At 41.4% G+C, this 20164-nt stretch overlaps 1 protein-coding gene across 9 annotated transcripts; it reads right to left on the bottom strand.

Moving 5' to 3' along the window:
• Positions 1–249: 249 nt before the first annotated feature.
• On the bottom strand, positions 250–20078 carry CTTN (cortactin). Of its 9 annotated transcripts, none has more exons than XR_014946997.1 (17): positions 20021–20078; positions 17827–17910; positions 17342–17415; positions 15947–16076; positions 13725–13835; positions 12999–13053; positions 12377–12487; positions 11424–11534; positions 10734–10844; positions 8807–9490; positions 7621–7676; positions 7250–7319; positions 6603–6751; positions 3597–3686; positions 3334–3508; positions 2628–2699; positions 250–2041 (listed from the first exon to the last, which is right to left on the bottom strand). XR_014946997.1 is itself a non-coding variant. In XM_085549997.1 (17 exons), exons 2-17 carry the CDS (start codon positions 17908–17910, stop codon positions 1905–1907), a joined length of 1647 nt encoding a protein of 548 aa, XP_085406123.1. In that variant the 5' UTR covers positions 19953–20078; the 3' UTR covers positions 250–1904. The 9 variants fall into 9 exon arrangements, 8 of the variants coding, with proteins under 8 accessions (XP_085406123.1, XP_015719179.1, XP_085406125.1 ...); XM_085549997.1 differs by having other exon boundaries at positions 9380–9490; positions 19953–20078; XM_015863693.2 differs by having other exon boundaries at positions 9380–9490.
• Between the last annotated feature and the right edge of the window lie 86 nt (positions 20079–20164).

The raw sequence follows: 20164 nt of genomic DNA, 5'->3' as shown, positions 1-20164 counted from the left end.
CCCCATCTCCCTGCTGTGAGTGTCATGGTTTTATGGAATAAAAATAAATGACAAAGCTACTGTGTTTCTGAGGAAAAGAATTACCCGGAAGGCAGTGGCAGCCTAGAAGAACGTAGCTGCCCTTCACTACAGTACCAAGCACCACGCAGCAGCTCTCTGTAGGAAGCATCTGATGGTCCCAGATGCAGATCGATGATGGGATGAACTACCTGTAACGGACTAACAAAGGGACTTAAAAATACAAAAATATTACATGCAAATGGTTCAAAAAGTTTATTGAAGATTTAATTTACAAAAATCATATCTCCCCTATGTGTTGTTCTATGCAAAATTGGATAAAATAAATTGCATATAAAACCCAACCCTAGTAATGCAAATACAACAGAGAAATGAGACCATGGAAAGGAAAAAAATATATATAATCATGACGCACACATGACATTCATTAAGGATTGTCCCAACCATCCAAGAATCGGTTCAACACGATGCCTTCCAAGATACGTTATATATTTTACCATTTTATACAGGTCTCCTATATTCCATTGGTCCAAAGTTACAGTTTAAAAAACCTCCTTGCATTCTTTCTTAGCTACCGAATCAGTTCTGCTTTTCTCACTTGATCAGAAGGTGGAAACAGACGGTACATACATGTAACATGTGCACTACTAGATGCAGTTTACTATCTTTGGTAGGGACCCTAAACCTGCAGAGAAATCAGCTTTCTAGAATGACAGAAAGTTTGGTTTTAGTTTTGGCAAAGAACAGGTTTAAACCCATTGTTTAGTCAAATGCTACCGGCAGTTTCTGCTGAGCATACAAAAAGTACAGACGTCTCTTGCATGGTTTAAAAACTGAGATTATTTATAAGGGTTTCAAAACAAATTATTTATATTAATAATCTTCAACTCAAATACGGTTACGTAAAATGTTATTACTGCACAGCAGGCCCGCCCGTTTCATTGTATGAACAAAGGATGCACCGCACACAAAATGACCGCGATTCCGTCTTGCCTTTTTTCCTCCCCTTTAAAGAAATGAGACTATCCCTTGTATGCAGTCACACAGATTTGGATGCCGGTTTCCCTTTCGGCAAGTAGGAATTTCACTCAGTAACTCAACACTCGTACAGTAATTCTTTCAAGTTTTCCCGTGAAAGTGGGGAGAGGAATTGAAACAGAAAGCAAATAAATTGAGGACAATCAGTGTTAGAGCATTTTGCTGTCCTCCTCTGAAATAACATGAAGAGAGGGAGCGAGATGAGAGAAAAAACAAACAAACAATGCAATATCCTAGAAACTTCACTTTAAAAGAGAAGGAAAAAGTAACCGGACTGTTTCCTTCATAACATTAATATTCAGTAAATATCGGAGAGTACTCAATTAACTGCCATTAGCTGTAACTTTCAAGCATCCTCTTCACTTTTCCACATACTATCGAGAAAACAAAAGGAAGAAATTATGCCCCTTCCCAGTCCTGCCCGCCCCATTTGCTTAGTGGAAATGCAACTAACCTGCACGGCCATGATTTTCCGAGCTGAAAACACTTAGTGGAAGACTAACTAGACTTAAACACTAGGTAAATCTGCTCACTTATGAGTAAAACATGCAATATTATGACAGACAGCTAATTGTCCTCGGAAAGGCTTTTTATGACAATCGCTAATTTGGCAGAGAATGTTTCCAAATGCATGAAAATCATTTTAAGAGCCTTAGTGAAGAACAGAGTAGTTACAATATATTAGCAACTTCTGTGGCATAAACATTTTAAAAAGCAATCGGCAAAGTATTAAATATAAAAGCAATATGTATATACCCCTCCATTCTCAGAAAAGCATCATGATTTGTAGTGTACTAAGTCAGATTTATTGACCGAGGAATTAAGGCATAACCAGCAGACAACAGTCTCTATTGTCTCAGCTCCACATAATTAGCTGGGAACAACCCGTATCGGCCTTTGCAGACGCCCCTCCACCAGCCATCATCTATCATCTCTATGTTCGTGATGATGTCATCTGGATCAAAGGAGATCTCGTCATCACCCGCTGGAGAGAGAGCAGAAGAAAGCTCAGTGTTCGCACAGGACCGATCCCACTATACTTTCATTTACAGCCCACTAAAGATGCCAAGAACACCTAACACCCTGCCTCCCATCAGGGCTGTGAAACAGGGAACCGGACAAAGACAAGCAGCACAGACAGCTGCTCTCTCATCCTCAGCGCTGACACCATTGTTGGCTCTCACCCACTTCACTTTAGGTACACTTCTAACTCAGAGCAGCAATCGCTGCGTAACACCCTGAAAAACACTCTTTCTTGAGCTCTCCCCAGATTTAACTAGAGGAAATCTAAACTACTCACACCAAGGCTATAATATGAGTGTTAACACTTAGTCAAAAAGATTTTTTTTTAAATCTCTGTAATTTCTAGAAGCAGTGGATGGCAGTTTTCAGAAACATCTCAATGTTGCTGTTAAATCAATAAATGTCCTCTTTCTTATTAAACGTTCTTAATGCTTCATATCTTCACACACACATATACAAGAGACTACAAAATGGTAGGAAAAGAAAAAGATCTTGACTCGGCTTTCCAACATAAGAGTTTTCACAAGATGAACAAGAGCTGTGCTTACCAGCCTGATAATCATAAAGGGCTATGGCTGTAATTCCAAGTTCATTTTCATATTCGTCGTAAGTATTTTCTTCTGAGGGAGAGAGAGAGAGAAGAAAAATTAAAAGCATAAAGCCTACTACCTATCACACTGAGCTTTTTTCTGTGGTATTCCTCTTGTCATTCTAATTCTAATGACACACAGAAAGAAGGGAACAAATTGATGTACCTTCTGAGATGGATTATTTTTTCCTAAACTACATACAATTAAATCCTGACACGAACCATTCTCACCTAGGCATTTCATACAGTATAAAAAATAAAAATTATTACTAGCTTTATAGCACTTAAGAATGTGACAGACCAACAACTGAGCACAAGATCAGCATGTAAGAGTATTTAATACAAACTGTTACACGTGCATGTTTGGGGGTGTGTTTAAAGAAGCGATGTGTACTGAATTTTCAGAGCAAATATAATTTTACTAAGCAGAAGAGGTGAAAAAAACAGGAATTCAAAGGGCCTGTATTCTTTTAGTGCCACCAGCTTATTAGTTTTATCTTCATCTCCTAACTGATGTTTGTTGGTGGGTGATCTTCAAAGCCTCAGCAGACAAAGACTTCAGAAAACGAGGACCGTGTGATACTAGCACAACTATCCATCGGGTCACTCCCCAAAGAACAGAGTTTTCATCATCAAAGGTTTCACATCAGATACGAATACTTTACCTGCTTGGTAATGCTCTCCTGCCCCTGCCACTTCATAGACTGTCTCTGGTTCATATTCTGCCTCTCGCTGACTCACTGCTTCTTGGTAGTCTGACTCGGTAGTTTTGTAGCCAGATTCTGGCTCATGTGCAGCAGAGTATGTTGTGCTAGAGTTCTTGTAGGCAGACTCTGCATCCTGCAATAAACAATTGTTGAGGTTGATCAGGATTTTGTTAAGAGGTTCCTACACTTTGGATCAAAAACTAGGAGGGATGGTAACAAACCTGGTACACTGGACTTGAGGGTGTCTTGGGTTCAGCTGGTTGTATGGTAGGAGATGGCGGTGGAGTTTGTTTTTTGGCTTTAGCTTGCTCCTTAAACAAAGAGAAAGAAAAGCTTCAGTGTAGCTCAGTTACTGTTTGACGAAAGAACAAGGAGCAATCCTTGAATAACAGAGATAAATGTCATATTCTGAAATAAACTGGAGCAGGGAGCAGAGCAGAGCTGGACTGACTGCATCATTAGACCTGCACGGGGTTTAAAATGGTTATAAAAAAAAGTCTCAGCAATACTGCAAAGCAGAGGAGGAAAAAAATGTAGAACCAAGAGCTGCACAGAATGTATGGATACATGAATTCAAAAACAGAGTACACAATGTTCTTTGGCACATTTCCACAGGAGCTGCAGGGTTTCTGTGCTCAATACATTCATACTGTTCATTAGCTGATTGGGTTTAATGTACCATTTTAGCGCAAACATAGGGAACTTGAAGCCCCCATGTTCTAATTATACTACTGATTTATTGTTCTTGATGAGAAATGATTCTGTAAACTCTTGCAGGTATGCCAAAAGCCTGCCAAATGGAAAGATTGAATAGCTAATGCAAAATTAAATTCTATATACTGACAATGAGGGGGTTCGGATGTTCAGAAGAGTTCCATGTATAAGAAATGCAGTGGAGAATGTGACTGCTGAGAATAAGCAAAAGGCTGAGAGGTTCTCACTGTCATCTTCAATAGTCAGACCAGTTATCCTCGAGGTCTTCTGACTCCTGTCCTGGAAGCCTAGAGTGAGGTGCAGAATAAACATCCCACTGTTAAGGTGGAAACAGGTAAGAGACCTGCTACTGCACCTGGACTGTCCTTGGGGCCAGATGGGATCTGCCTGAGGATGCTGAGAGAGCTGGTAGGCAGGACTGCCAAGCTGTGTTCCACCATCAGCGATCCTTGTCAGCCAGAGAGGTCCCAGATGACTGGAGTCACACCAGTGCGACACCCATCTATAAGAAGGGCTGTAAGGAGGACCTGGGGAACTATAGGCTTGTCAGCAGACCCTGGTGCCAGGGAAGGTTCTGAATCAGACCACCTTGAGTGCAATCACAGAGCACACTTGGTACAACCAGAGAATCAGGCCCAGCCAGCGTGGGTTCATGAAAACCGGTTCTGCTGGACAGACCTTATCATTTAGACCAGGCGACCCACCTAGTGGATGAGGGCTGTTGACAAAATCTACCTAGATTTCAGCAAAGCCTTTGACACTGTGATAGGGAGTGGCTGAAGGAACTGGGATTGTTCAGTCTGGAGAAGATGAGTCTCAGGGGAGACTTTATCACTCTCTACAATGACCTGAAAGGAGGTTGTGGTGAGGTGGAGGCTGACCTCTTCTTCCAGGTAACTAGAAATAGGACAAAAGTGAATGGCCTCAAGTTGTGCAATGGGACAAAAAAAAGCAGTCACTGTCGCACTTGTTATTAAATTGAGGACTGAAGAGATTCCAGAAAACAGCTGACAGTCAGTCCTGGATTTCATGTGTCACACTAAGGATGTTGAGACAATTTCATATGCAAGACAATTTATTACTGAATTCTGTGGTGGGTGGCATCCATTGACTCTTAACAATAGCTACTTTTGAGGAAAAGTTTAAAACCAAAGGAGGGGAGAGGAGAGAATGAGAATTGGGAGGAATGGGCGGAATTCTCCGATAGGCAGCTGAGAAGAGAAGCAAGGAGGATCTCAAAGAACTGTTCACTATGCAGTGTCTCCTCAACACAAGAAGTGGGAACGCTGAAGATGATGAGGATGACAGTTTTTGCTGTGCACCTTCCTGAGTTGTACATACTTTTCATCAAAATCTGCTCAGTCCCTCTGCTAGTCATTCCTGCTTGTGACACTACTAGCTCTAGCTGGAGCACGCTAGTTGAGTATCAGTGCTGCCTACAAGTTCACTGTTTAGTCCCAGTACAGGGGAATGGCTAGGTAGCATTTACCTAGTGTTCAAAAGACCACTATTTTTTTTTTGTGCACTGTCCTTAGTCTTTATTTCTATGAAGCAAGCAGTGAAGAAAAAAAGAAGGACTATTCCAATGCTACTAACAGCTGCTTCCCAGCTCATGTTATGACAGTATGTATACTTTTAAGTAGGAGGTCATGAAATCAGAATAGCAGCATGTATCCAAGGGGGAAACTGCCACAGTGGCTCTGGACAAATGCTGCTAACACAGCTTTCATGAAAGGTTAGAGCTGCAAACAGCCAGCCCTCAGTATTACTGACGCTAAGGCACTTCAGGCATCACAAAACACAGCTAAGGAACTAGACACAAAAGACTAGTCTTTGCACCGAGCAGCAGAATATCAGAAAACATACAAATTCTATAAAGCAGATAACACATACCTTCTGACTAACCATCCCCTGGAATTACTTTGCATATGATTTACATGCAAACCATTAACCCCTTAAGCATGTTGATGCCAAAAGTCATTTTCTGAAATCCCAAACCAAGATTTATTGAACCTCTGGAACATTATCTCCCCTCACCTCACAAGTGTGAAACAACAGTGGGTGAGAATTGCCTTCATCTTTGATACTGGTTCCAAAGAAACAGCACCACTATCATCAGACTATCAACAGTTAGGTGACCGCATGTCTCTCCCTTAGAAACTCCTTTATGCCCGGTGGAAAGTGGTATTAGTGAAAGGCAGAAGTACAGCAAGGCTAGACTACAGAGACTAGCATCCAAGACTAGCATACTTCTTTTGGAATGGGCTAGATACAGAAATGACACACAGTTAAGTATTATTCCATCACCACATTTGATGTCTGATATGTATACAGTGCACATTAATAGATGATTGGTTTGGCAAACAGGTAAAGCACAGGCAGAAACACACACGCACCTCTAAAGCCTAGCTGTAACAAGGGAAAAATATATTTACTTAAAAGATGTTTTTCTCCCAACTTTACACTGAAATGCAATAGACATGCTACTCAAATAGGATTTAAGTCCTACTGACCTCCAGTTTCCTTCGGGCCTCTTCCTGTTCTTGTTTCTCCCTTGCCATTCTTTGTGCTCTCTCAGCTTCTGCCTTCCTCCGGTCTTCCTGTTCTTTCTCCTTGGCGAGGTTTTCAAAGTTAGCTCTAATGCTACTTGTTTTATTAGCAACTGTAACATTAAAAATAAAACACGTTGTAGCTTAAAGTTCTCTATAACAGTAGCACAGAATGACTTTATGGTAAAATTTCTGTGAGGATTAACTATGTTTCAGTAGCTTCTTCTCTTGGAGCTCAAGGCTGATTTAGGAAAGTCATTCTATCTCTCTCCTCCTCTCCTTTCCTTCCAAACCCAAACCTCTTGTGCAACACATCTATTTAAAAATCTCTGCAACAATATTCCTTCCCTTCCTTTACGGTACAGTCTCTTCCACCCTCGTTCCCTATTCAGTCTTCACTCTGATACTCAGTATTTTCTCTTCTTCAACTGAGTAAACACTCAAAGATAAAACAAAACATCTTCTGACAGAAGACAGACACCAGCCAAAATTGACAGAGATCTGCAAATGCAGCAGTTCTCTCCTCGCTCATCACAATTACATCAGCAGTAATAGCCCAGACTTCTGAAGATCATCAGCTCCAGAAGAAGGATACGGGTGCTATGTCTTACCAGCTTCTACTGGCTTCGTTTTCTGATATGATGAGGTTGGTTTCTCAATATCTTCAAAAGTTGCTGCATTCTATTGTTAAAGAGAAAAAAAAGTAAGTTTAAAAAGGTACAAATTCACAAAGACATTTCAGACAACTGCAACCTCTTCTTATTCTTTCATTAAAATTTTGCTTAATTTAGGAAAAATCATTTTCACGCTTCAGCTTTCCATAATTCATACATCTACACATATTTACGTATACACATACCACACACACTACATATATGTACGCATACATATGTGCATAAACCACCTGAACAATACAGATTTAACCATGCTACTTTTCATCCCTACAGGCTATTTAAGTCATGAGCTATTTTAAGCAACTTACCTTATCCATCCGATCTTTCTGTACACCATACTTCCCACCAAATCCTTTTGAATAATCTAAAAAGCAGGAGAAAAAGGTGAGTGTGGGGAGTTTTCCCACCCCCTTTTGCCAAATGCAAATAGCCATTTCAAATGCAAATAGCCATTTCAGCTGCATGCAAAGACAAAGTGACAGCCGCCAAAGAAAATGCAACTTGCTTTTTGATGCAGAAAGGATACATGACCACAAGAGCCTTCAGGTACACCAGCAGATGATAGACTGCGGGCCACATGCATTCTTTAAGCTGAGTATAGGTAAGGTATCAAGCAAGGAGTAAGGGATGAGCCCTTCTAATGCATCACTTCTGTAACACAGCCTTTCACGGCACCAACTTTTAGCCTTCTGCAGTGATCATATAACCTAAGTCACTTCTGCTTTGCTCAAAGAGTGACATCCAGTCTTTGTTGACCACAGAGGTGGCTTTTTTTAATTCCTTCTTAAATTCTACATACAACAGGAAAATTTAATAAATCTCACGTTTGGAAGTTTGGTTATGATATCCAACTGATGAATATTCACGTTATTGGTAATAACTCCTGCTATCCCCATGGAGAGGGGCAGTTCCACCAGACAACACAACTACGACAACTCGCCACCAAAGAACACGGTGGTCCTGCTGCTCTGTACCACCTGTGAGGTGCACACTCTTACTTTTACCCATTGCTGACTCCAACACTTGTTCCGCTCCAGAAGTGACTAATTGACTAGCGGCATAAAAAGAAACAAGTACTAACAAGAGTAGCTTTGCACTGTTTCTAGTGAACTGTACTCAGAGAAACAACCAACAAGCACCAGAGCCAGTGCAGCAGAAGAAGCAAGAGTGTACGGCTGAGAAACCACCTCTTTCTGGTGGCAATGAGCTGTCAAACTGTCTGTAGGAACAAGCACCAGACTCTGCAGATGGACAGGCTTTCCTATACATCCCTGAAATAAAATTACAACTACTGCTCTTCCTGTCAGCCCCAAAATTGCTGGGGACTCCTAACCAGCTATTTGAGCGTAGTACTTGGGGTCAGCTAACAGCACATTGGACAAAGATCAAATTTGTGTCACTACAGCACGGGAAAATATTGATTGTCAGAATGAACAACCTCATTCTCTTCAGCTTTGTATGTATTTTCAGCCAGAATAAATATACTACACTTACATTTTCCTGATCCAGACTTCTCACTTTAAGATAACGGAAAACCAGGAATTCATGGTTTGTACCCCAACTATTTCACAATGAATAAAGAGAGCATTATAACAGTATTTGCTCATCCAAGAAGCACAAACATCCCCTACTTCTTGTTTTAAAGACTACAATTACACAATCTTACTAAAATCCATTGGTCATTAAGGGTTACATGCACGGTCCTTATCTGAATATTTTTCTACCAATTTATCCAAGCAAAATTTCACATTTAGGCTTTAGATATGGTAAGCATATCATTTACACCATACTAATTATTACGTTGTCACTATCACACTGTATGTATAGTCGTTAACTAAATGCATAATGTTTTAGAGCTGTTAACTAAACACTGGATATCCGTTTCTGAATACAGGCTTGTTTTGTGTCACATTTTAAGAATAAAATGGAAGAACACTGCTAGATCATGTAGAAACAGAAGCGCAAGAAAGTGCCTGCACATTACTAGCATCGATCTACAAAGAGAACTATTGAAGACTGTGTGAGAAGTGGCTGCACTATTGAGAAAGTAACAAGTGAAAACGGTGCCTTGTTGAGATTCATGCTTGGCTAGTTTCTCCTTGTAATCAAACCCCACAGCAGATGGGTCCTGCCTTTCTGTCTGTACACCAAATTTCCCTCCGAAACCACTCTTATAGTCTGAAAAAGCCACATGGTAATACATTAAAATGAAGGGAGGAAAATGAAAAAGTTTAGTCAGAGACACTCACAGATCATTTTTTGCAATATTTCTCAATTACTGATAATTTCAAAAGGATAAAAAATGGTTAAAAAATTCTCAGTATGCTTTTGTACAAATAAATTCAGAAGTTTCCACTTGAGACTAGGAAGAGATCAATGTAATTTATCACACATCGAAACACAATTCTGCAGTCACAAAAAACCAGCGATTTTAAACATTTTTCATACATACTGCATAATGCACTTGATTTTGATGGACATTCTGAACACAGACACACACAGTATATTTACCAAAACAAAACAAGATACGAGAGGATTAGCAGTTAAGGATGAAATGAGCTTCCTTCATTACCATGGTTAACGCCTGAGCGCTACACATCTGTTTAAAGACGTGTTTAAATAGCGTTCACAGACACTAGCCATCAGATATCCCTGCACAACACTGTTTGAAGGAAGGAGCGATATTCTTGCTGTCACAGCAGCTGGAGGAAATTCTCACCTAAGAGCTATGACCATTTTCTACCGCTGCCTTAACACAGCCATTTTAATGAATGATATAAAATGAGGGCAGAAAGCCAGGGATTCCGGTAATAATCCTCTAGCAACAAATCTAGAACACCCAACAGAATAATATTTTGAGGATCGCTTTTAATTAAAGAGCTTTTAGCTTAATGAATCTAATTTCTTTAAGTTAAAGACTAATTATAGGCGGGGAAGCAACAGTTGGTCTGGAGCTTTTCATCTGGGTACCAGCCTTTCATGAGAATAAATATCTCACAGATAATGAGAGAGGACAGTATTAGATATTAGATTTCCTCTGCATGGAAACCAAACCAAAAAGGCAGATTACTTGGGAAAGCCCTCGTGGAAAGTACAGAGAAATTGTGAATTTGTGACTTGAACAAATCAACTCATAATGTAAAAAAAAAAATTAATCCAGGCTACCTGCAGACTCGTAAGGCTTCTCCAGTGAGAACTTAACTAAGTCCGAATTGTCAGGGACTCAGAAGCAGATGTGTTTAACCTGCTTTGCAGACACCAGTACAACCAATACACAGCAACAATTCAAACACAGAGAAAGGAGATTCGTGTTAGCCCTGTAAGACTGTAGCTAAAGATACCGGGGGAGGAGGGTTCACACAGGGAAAAGTGAATATCAGGGAAGATGAAAGGAGAGGCTAAGAATCTTGAACTGATATACCTTTCTGGGATTCATGCAGCTGCACTTTCTCCTGGTGATCCCAGCCAAGTGCACATTTGTCTTGTCTGTCTGTCTGCACACCAAACTTGCCTCCAAACCCCTTCACATAATCTGTATGTGTGAAGTTTCAGAAAACATTAATACAGTTTATGATTGCAAGCAGTACTCAGAAAAAAATGGCAGGTATGCTACTGGGAAAGTTGCCCTATTGCTAACGATGCTTTCATTATTTTCCCCCTGATAAAACAAACAACACCCATCCAGTAACTCTAGGACCACAGTGCAAGGACGCACCAAAAATTCAGTGTAGATTACAGCATACAGACTCAATAATATTCAGAAACTTAAAGAATTTGATGTACTTTCTATCTAAAGCCATAAAATACACACACATATGTGCACAATGCAGATACATAAATAATGAAGGATTTGACACTGCCTCTGAAGACCGTAGATCTGTACAGTTAGACACTTATTTCAGTAATACCCATGTGGATATAAGATCCTTTGGAATTCAGATCGTGACACTCAGGGACAGTTTCCAATGCCTTCTTCTACATCTAAAGGAAATAGAAATCTACGTACACAAAAGGCAAACACACATATACTACCGACAATAAAAATCACGTCTTCCTAGATTGGAAAGGCTGATTGTTTTGAACCGGTATTTTTAAATAAGATAATAAAAACCTTTCTGTGATTCATGTTTTTCCGTTTTGCCTTGATATTCAAAGCCAACAGCACTTTTGTCCACTTTGTCCTTGTCAACACCATATTTACCACCAAAGCCCTTGGAATAATCTAGAGATAAGAGTGAAGAGTTTTGTTTGTAAGCGTTCAACAACATAATGTTACCTTGAAAAACTGTCACAATCAGCTGAGCTAACATTAAATTATATATTAAAAGAAGTACTGACATCCCCTGTTAATTTTGATTCAGGACATTCAAAGTCATAAATTCTTCAGAATACACTCTCTCAGATGGAAAATAAAGTGTCAAGTGTATTTCATCTATAAGGTGATAGTAGCAGTTCTGTTACCGGACTCACTGACAAAATTCTTAAGACAATTATAGGAAAAGTGAACTACAAGAACCAAACAGCAACAGCCTGTCTGCTTTTAAACAAACACCGCCTACTTCTTCTCAGTATTTCTAGAGTGCAAATATTTCTTTGAGACAAACAAAAAACAGATGACAAAAACATCATCGTTTCAATAAAATACTTGATTTTTGGATCAGATATGCCTAGAAATGTGATTAGCGACCCAGTGTTAGTTCCAAACACTGCTGACTCTGAACAATGTTTCATTACACCAATAGCTGATACTTTTAGAAACATCCTGCTGTGGTTAAACTGCTCACAGTCTCAGTACTTTAACCCATAGCTTTCCAAATTGCAAAAATCTGTTGACAAACCTATGTGCCCTGCCTCCAACTAATGTCAGAAGGATCATCGCTTAAGACAAGTTAGAAACTGATTTAGACTTCTTTATGAGAGGCTGAAGTTTTCCGCAACATAAACTGTATCAAGTGATAATTTTCAGCAGGCTATGAGTACAATGGATGGAGGAAAAAACAAACTTCACAACACTGCCTGCCTGCCATGAATGCTGACCATGTCAGGATACGAATTCACGCTCACCTTTTTGTGACTCATGCTTCTCAGTTTTACCCTGGTAATCAAACCCCACTGCACTCTTGTCTACTCTGTCAGCTTGCACTCCATATTTTCCACCAAAACCACTCGAGTAGTCTGCATTGAGAGGAAAGTACAAGAGAAATGAAATGAAGAAGCTTCCAATACCAGCATATTCTATAAATAAAAAGGGTGGGGGGGGGGGGGGAAGAGCCTGTTCTTTCAGCACTGAAATATTACTCTTTGGTACAGGAAATTAAGTTTAAAATTAAACACAGAAAATAAGGAATGCGTCAGCCCTGTAGTTTACAAAACTTCATCTTAAACCAGGGTTTAAGCGAAGAACAATTGCTCCTTTAAAATGTTCCAGAACCTTGCTTCGACAAGAAAAGTAAGACTCACAATGACGCACTATTTTCTTTCATTAAAACCTCACAAACTCATGAAATTACCTTAAAACTCATTCTTTCATCTTCTCTCCCTTCTATATCTCCCAATATTTGATTGATTGACAATGATATACTTCGGCCTCGCTAAACAAGGTTCTTCACAAACAATAGAGGAATGAACATCTATTCAAATAATTTTAAAAACATGTATTACAGAGGTAATCACCTCACCACTTTACCTTTTTGGGAGGCATGTTTCTCAGTCTTCCCCTGGTATTCAAACCCAACAGCTGACTGGAAGAGAAATTAAAATGCACAACAACAAAGCATTAGACGTTTGTAGAAAAAATGCTTGCGCTTCAGTGAATAAACAGTGTGGAAAGTTCCTGTGTCCTTCCATACTGTTCTGACCTTTTGGATTGGGTACATAAAAACCCACTTAAAATATACAGGCCATATTCAATTACGCCACAATCAATAGATGCTCTTGTTTTTGTCATTCGTTGCCAAAATAAAAATTTCCTAGCCAAATGCTGTTGTCTTGCCAGGCTCAGCAATTTAGAATAACAGAAGTTCCATACAATAGAAATGCAGCACTTCTACACAAGGGCTGTTATGCACTCTTGGCATGACATACCAGTGATCCTGCACAGTAGTTCACATTGCAATGCAAGACAAAGCTTCCCTGAGGCCTTCCATCTCTAGCAGTCACACTGATTTCACCCTCACCAAAAGAGCACAGACCAGCCAAAAGCCAGTCATATGTTAACATCTCCATTCCCATGCTATTTCCCATGCTTTTGTTTTGCTTTAAGCAGAAATTTATCTCCCTAACAGTCCATGAGAGCTTACTGCTAAACTTCAAACACAACAGGGAGAACAGACATTGCAGTTTTTCAGCTGTATATAAGGACTCATATACTCAACTACTGTGAGCAGCTGTAGTACCAATAGAAATTGCTTACCTGGTCAACTCTGTCAGTTTGAACTCCAAACTTGCCTCCAAATCCTTTCACGGAATCCACTTGGGAGCAATGCTTAGAAAGCTTCGACTGGTACTCGTGTCCAACAGCTGACTAAAAGAAAGTGGAAAGTTCAGAAACAGGCAGCAGTTCTGTGCAGTTCTGTATGCAGGAGAAAACGTGGCACCAGGTGATCTGATGTAACAAACATGCAACTCTTCCTGCTGAAATCACAGTCCTTGTAAATCACTGGTCAATGAGGAGCCTGTAGCAGACTGTCACTATGCTACATACACAGCACAATCAAGGGAAGTTCCAAGAGTTTGACAGCCATGACTGTATTTTATGGATGCTGTTTTACACTCTGCATTGTTACCTCAAACCACAGGCATGAAAAAAAAGAAAGATACAGGCAAAATCTCGATGGTGTCATCCAAAATTTAAATTAAGGATCAGTTGCAGATAAAACAGCCATGTTCCAGGCCCACTGCCTCCATCTGTGGCTGGAACGCAAGCTGAGTGCAGTGACTGCAGGAGCAGTCGTGTTATGCTGCCACTGGCTTCAGGTAGGGCAGGAGGATATGTAATTACACACTGGAAAGCGCATCCTCCCCTGCTCACAGATAACACTTTCTAGTGTTACCTTAACCTAGAGCTTGGGTGCTCTCCTAGCTCCTGGGCTCAGTGCTGGAGCCATGCACCTTGGGGGTGCTACATCCCACAGGAAGGTGCTCTCTTCCACGTCCAGTGCCAAAGCTGAGCACCAGCCAAAGCAACCTGCACTTTGCCACTTAAATCTGACACCCCAGGGTGCTGCTCACAAGTGTACAACCACCGTGTCTAAAATCCACGTGTAACTTGAGGGGGAAGAAAGAGAGAGAGAAAAAGAGGATTTTACACTGACAAATTGAGGTAGGTAAGGCTAACAACGTTTTTGTCACACGACACCAGAAAAGAGAGTTCAGTAGGGCATTTCATTAAATATAAAGCATCATAATACATCCCTTTTTTCCAAAAGAAATAAGTAAATAAACTAGGGAAAAAAACAACATTTTTCTTCAAAGTTTGTATTTCAGAGTAAACTGTGCACTTCATTCCCAAGTACAAAACTCTGCAATCTTTTAAATCACTGATGGAGTCCTGGCATATGGTGTTACATAGCTTTTCATTTTAGGACTGTGTCACGGTTTTGTACAGCAGCAAAAAGCCTTCCCTCCATGGGAACATCCCAGTGATGAGGTTTTCTAACTACAGCTGCAAGTCAGACAGCTTCATTTATTAAAAACTAAATTATGAATGCCTCCCACCAATACCATTTATATGGACACAACCATCAAGTTTTTCCTGATGGTTAATTTTAGCCTATGGGAAACAGTACTTCCTTTTGTTGTTTTTCTTTCTTTTCCTTTTTTTTCCCCATCAACATGGGAGAAGGATAAACTGCTGACAACAGTTTGCAGTTGCAGAATAGGCCTCAGGATTGAATCTGGTGATCGGTTCCTTTCCCAGATTCACTGGTTATGTTAGCCTAATTCAAAGGCAAGGGCACTTGTATTACTAGTCAGTGTTCACACTTTATCACCATTTAAGAGAGCTACCCTCTAATTTAAAAGACACAGCACACTCATTTCTTCACTCTGTGGCAATCTCAACATGCATACAGCAGCTAGAACACCACTAAAATTCAAACAATGCTAGATATATTCATGCATGAAGTTCTTTCTTAATTTAGAAACACACACATTTAGAAACTTGAATCTTGACTCCAAGCAAATCCACCCATGATGCAAGAATACAGACTTGCTCTATTAACAGGGTATGCAACACTCACACTTGTGGATGTACAGCATATCCAAGAACTTTCCCTCATCATTCACAGATTCCTAATTTGCTACCTGAAATAGGTGTTCCTGGAACTTTGTATGCTTCAGTTCACCTTGTTCTGTAGTAGAATCTTGACTAACATAAGAAAGACCACAATGTTCTACCAGCCTTGGGTGGTAGCGGTCACATGTGGCCATGTTACAGCACTATGAAGGTGATGACCTCAAAATCAGCCACTGCTGTTTACAGCTTACACCATGATCAACGATACTGGCAAAGCAGGAACAACAGCCTTCACCTTCAACCAGTTTAACTCATGTACATGGCTGTGCTGACCACTGGCAAGGTGAGGCAAGGCTTATATCGTCATCCTGGTGATCCAGGAGATGACCCAGACTTACTTTATCCATGCGATCTTGTTCAACGCCAAATTTCCCTCCGTAGCCATGGGAAGCTTTTGGTCCTGTTTCAAGCTCCTTCTCTTTGATGGTTTGGTGTTCTTGGAATACATTCTCTCTCAGCTGATGAATACTTTAAAGACAGACAATTAGACAGCAAGATTTACAAAGAAAGGTCCAGAAGATAATTTCAAGAAGATGCAAAATGAATAATACATAGCTACTATAGAAGTCAGACAATTTATATTTTTGAAGCCCTTCCCATTTCTCAATTCACAGAGCACTTCATATTCTGAGAATCAGAATTTATACCAGCATAGAACAGTCTGAAAAGAAGCAATGGTTTTAAGACTGTCACATAGAAGAGTATTTTGCTATTTGAAAAACCTTTAAATCCATTGCCATGAATTCAAACGTGCCTCAAATGCATCTTCTTATGTCCTAATTTAAATTCTTCCTAGTGCTTTTTACTTACATGGCAACTTTTCAGAATAGGGAACATCTCTTACACAGTCCCTATGGTAACAGGACTCTGATTCCAAACAAGCATTTTGGATGTAACTGCAACACCAAATAAGGATGCGAGGAGACATTCACCTCTTTTTCTTCAGGTGCCCTCTTGCAATGCAGGAACTTAAACTGTGGTAGCACAGATTATGCACAAGAAGGACAAACCCAGATGGCAATCTGTATCTTAGAGCATTTCCCACCTGAGACTAAAGTGTCCCCAGCACAACTCAGCCAGCAGGTGTCAGCACTGCTCTCCACACAAGGCAGAGCACAGCCACACTCGTGACATTCATTCTCAGCTTTAAAACATGGGGCTGGATACCCAGGAAACAGAAAACAGAATCGAGGACCACAGTCATGTATTTCCTAAATCACGCATATCATAAATTGTTCTAAAGTCGCAGGCACTTTTCATAACGGGATTCAGAAGAGGGACTGTTTGGTTTGTGTTCCATTCATTCTTTGATTCTGTCACATGAGCCCATCTGTTAATTTGCCAGAACTTTTTCAATTTGGTTGCAGTTTTCTAAACCAATCTTGAGAACTAAGAGACTAAATCTGCCCTTAAAGTGTCAAATGCATCTTCTCAGATCACCCAACACAAACAGTATTGGCTCTCGCGCCTAAAAATAACAAAGAAACTTCCCAGACACAAAGAAGCAGGCACAATATCACTGCCAGTTAAAAAGCAAGATTTAAGAGTTCTTACATCACAGTTCTGATCTTAATTTCAGTTTTGAAGGTGCTGACGTAGATGAAAAACTAGCAATGTGGCGAATGATCAGTCTTCTACAGACAGTCTTGTTTTAATTATGAGGAGAACATGAAATGATTAAGGAGTTGCCTGGGATTGTGGCTATTAATAGATTTTAAAAAGAGCTGCTTTACTTGATGTGCTCTTGATGGCCGGATCCTTTCACAGTTTTAGCCCCCCAGCGCTGCTCTTTCTCGCTCACGTCATTCTGCAAAGGACACACAAAAAGCGTTATAAACCCAAAGATGTTACCAGTTATTCACAGCAAAACCTGCCAGAAATTGGCAAGATCCAAGCATCAGAAAACCAACTACTTCTGCAAGCTCTGTGCTTTTCCCATTGCAGAAAGCACTTTCTACCCAAAGAAGCTGCTGCTTCATGCAGCACCCTCATGCACAAGTGCTGATTTAAATCACTTCCATGCAGGATTCCTTGCAGCATCCAAGCAAGACAAGATGGCTTTGTTCATCCCACACAGTAAATCCTAATTCTCTTCCAGGAATATGTTCCTACCAGTTTGTCTTGCTTAGATAGACCCAGCCCTCCCTCCCCCCAGTGCAGAATTTCAGCACGTTACATCACATGGCTGCAGTGAATTGATGAGATCTGAAAGCCGTACCACAAAGTCGGGATCTGTCTCCCAGTCATCTGCTCCATCATCCTGGGTGACAGCAATGGCGTGGCCTGCGGTAGCCTTCCACATCTGCAACACCACCAGAAGCAACACCGTCACACTCCCATTGCACAGAAACAGCAATAGCTGTTTTCCACCAGCCATTCGTAATGATGATTACGATACCGTGCTCCACTTGCTGCCTCAGATGTACAATGAGTTACGAGAAATCCAAACAACTACAAGAATTTGCATACAATCTAGACACCGGTCCACTTGCCTGCAACAACACGGAATGCAAGTTGCTGCATTTCTCAGATAATCCCCTGTGAAATGTGCAAAACTCGGTGTCCCGGCTGACTTGAGGAGGAACAGAGGGCGAGTGCTGGTGTGATGATAATAGGAAGCAAAAGGCAAGTGATAACAACCTGAAACAACAGCCAGAGCACTCTGGGTATCTGTCTTTCTGAAAGACTATACCCAGTAGCGTATCAGGTTGGGCACTTTAAATTAACACTTCTTAACATGATCAGGGAGCGGAGTATATCAACTTGCCTGGTACAAATGGCTGTATTTTACAGAGCTTATTCAAAAAAAGTTATTTATATATATATATATAACTATATATAGTTCTTTAGAATATATACTTATATATATATTTCTAAAGAGCCAACCAAAGACAACAACAAAAAGCTTTCTGTCCTCTCAGCTTTTCCAGGTTCATAAGTCAGAGAAAAGACTTTTTCCTTCATTCCTGTGCCACTTGAGTACAGTTCCTGAACATTCCATCATCCCGTCTACTTACCTTTAATAACATGGACTATTTCTTTCACACAAATGAAACTCAGAAGATAGAGTAACTTCCAATTTGCAGTACAGTTTATACTACAAGAACAAAAGCCCTGCTTGCTCTGCAGTCTAACAGAATGAACCAGCGGGCCAGTTTTACTGAGCACATCAGAAATGCCAGGACAGAAATAAGAACAAAAGGGACTGAGAAATAACCAAATCAACAACAGCAAACCACAGATTGCTCTGGGAGGAGTGTGAGAGAATAGAGCATACCCTGACAAAGCAGCAGGTACGCTTCCTCTTGTTCAGGTCTCCCACCTCCAAATTCCTACAGCAGCTAATTAATACCATTGGATGAACTCCCTAATATCTAGAAACCTTATAAGACCAAGTATTTACAATGAGAACCTTTAGAATATTGGGTTTTTGTCGTTCTCCTCAGCTTCTCCCACTCTTCATGTGATCTTAACTACAATAAAATTTCTCTCCAAGAAGGAGTTGAAAAGCAGAACCACTTGTCAGAGATGGAACCCATCTCACCCACAGCGCAGTGCAAACACAAGGTCCCTCCCACCACACCCTGCCACACCACACACACACGGTTGGTTCCTCAGTGTCGGGACCTGAAGCGTCCTGTACATACGTGCAGGGCTTCTCTCCTTCTCTAGTACAGCTTCTTTCCCCAGGTGCACAGCTCAAGTACTCACTTGACTTTTCATCTTTTCTAATTCAGTTGCACTTGGTAGCACAAGGGCTAGATCTTCAGGTCAGGATTTCTCTACCTCCTCAGATTCTCAGACAGTAGCCAAGGAAGAAAGGACTTCACACACACACCCTCATTGAGCCCAGCACCACCAGGTTTTGTCCTAAGCCACGCACAAACACCAGCCCCCAGCCCATCCCTGCACGACAAACAGCAGGAGCCTCGCCCCAGAGCGAGCCAGCGGGATCAGGCCCAGTTTCCACAGCAGCCCACTGCTGCTCTAGCATCTCTTCCAAAGCAGGATGTGGACGAACATGATCTGCCTGTGAGTCAGCGACTCACATGGGCAAATTACTGAAGGAAAACCAGAATATTAGGTTCCCAGAAGACCGAGGCTAGAAATAAGTTCGGAACCCATCGGGCCAGCTCCATCCTTCGCCCTGCAATAAGCAATGGGAGCAGCTGGGCCCCCCAGCACCCTCCGAGCAGCGACCATCGGCAGGGCCGCACGGCACCGGTGGAGCAGGGCGGGTTGTCTATGGGCACAACCCCGCGGGGCCTTTTAGGGGATGCCCGAACCGGCAGCACCCACCCCACCCCTGCGGGCCGCATGTCCCAACGACGGACCCTCACCCACCGTTCTCCGGGCAGCCAAGGGCCCTGGGCTCTCCCACCGCAGAGCCCGGTTCCTCCACCCTCCCTTACCCTGCCGGCTGCCCTGGATGCCGCGGTGCTTCCCGGCCGGACGGCGGCGGCGATTTCCGCTTCTCCCGAGCTCCCACTTCCTCTTCCCGCACGGCGGGGCGGCTCCAGGTGGGAGATGGCCGCCTGCACCGCCCCGCCCCGCGC

Source organism: Coturnix japonica, chromosome 5 (assembly GCF_054131305.1).
Source record: "Coturnix japonica strain WE chromosome 5, WE-NBRP24, whole genome shotgun sequence".
Classification (NCBI taxonomy): domain Eukaryota; kingdom Metazoa; phylum Chordata; class Aves; order Galliformes; family Phasianidae; genus Coturnix; species Coturnix japonica.
This window is presented reverse-complemented; position numbering and strand designations above follow the sequence as displayed.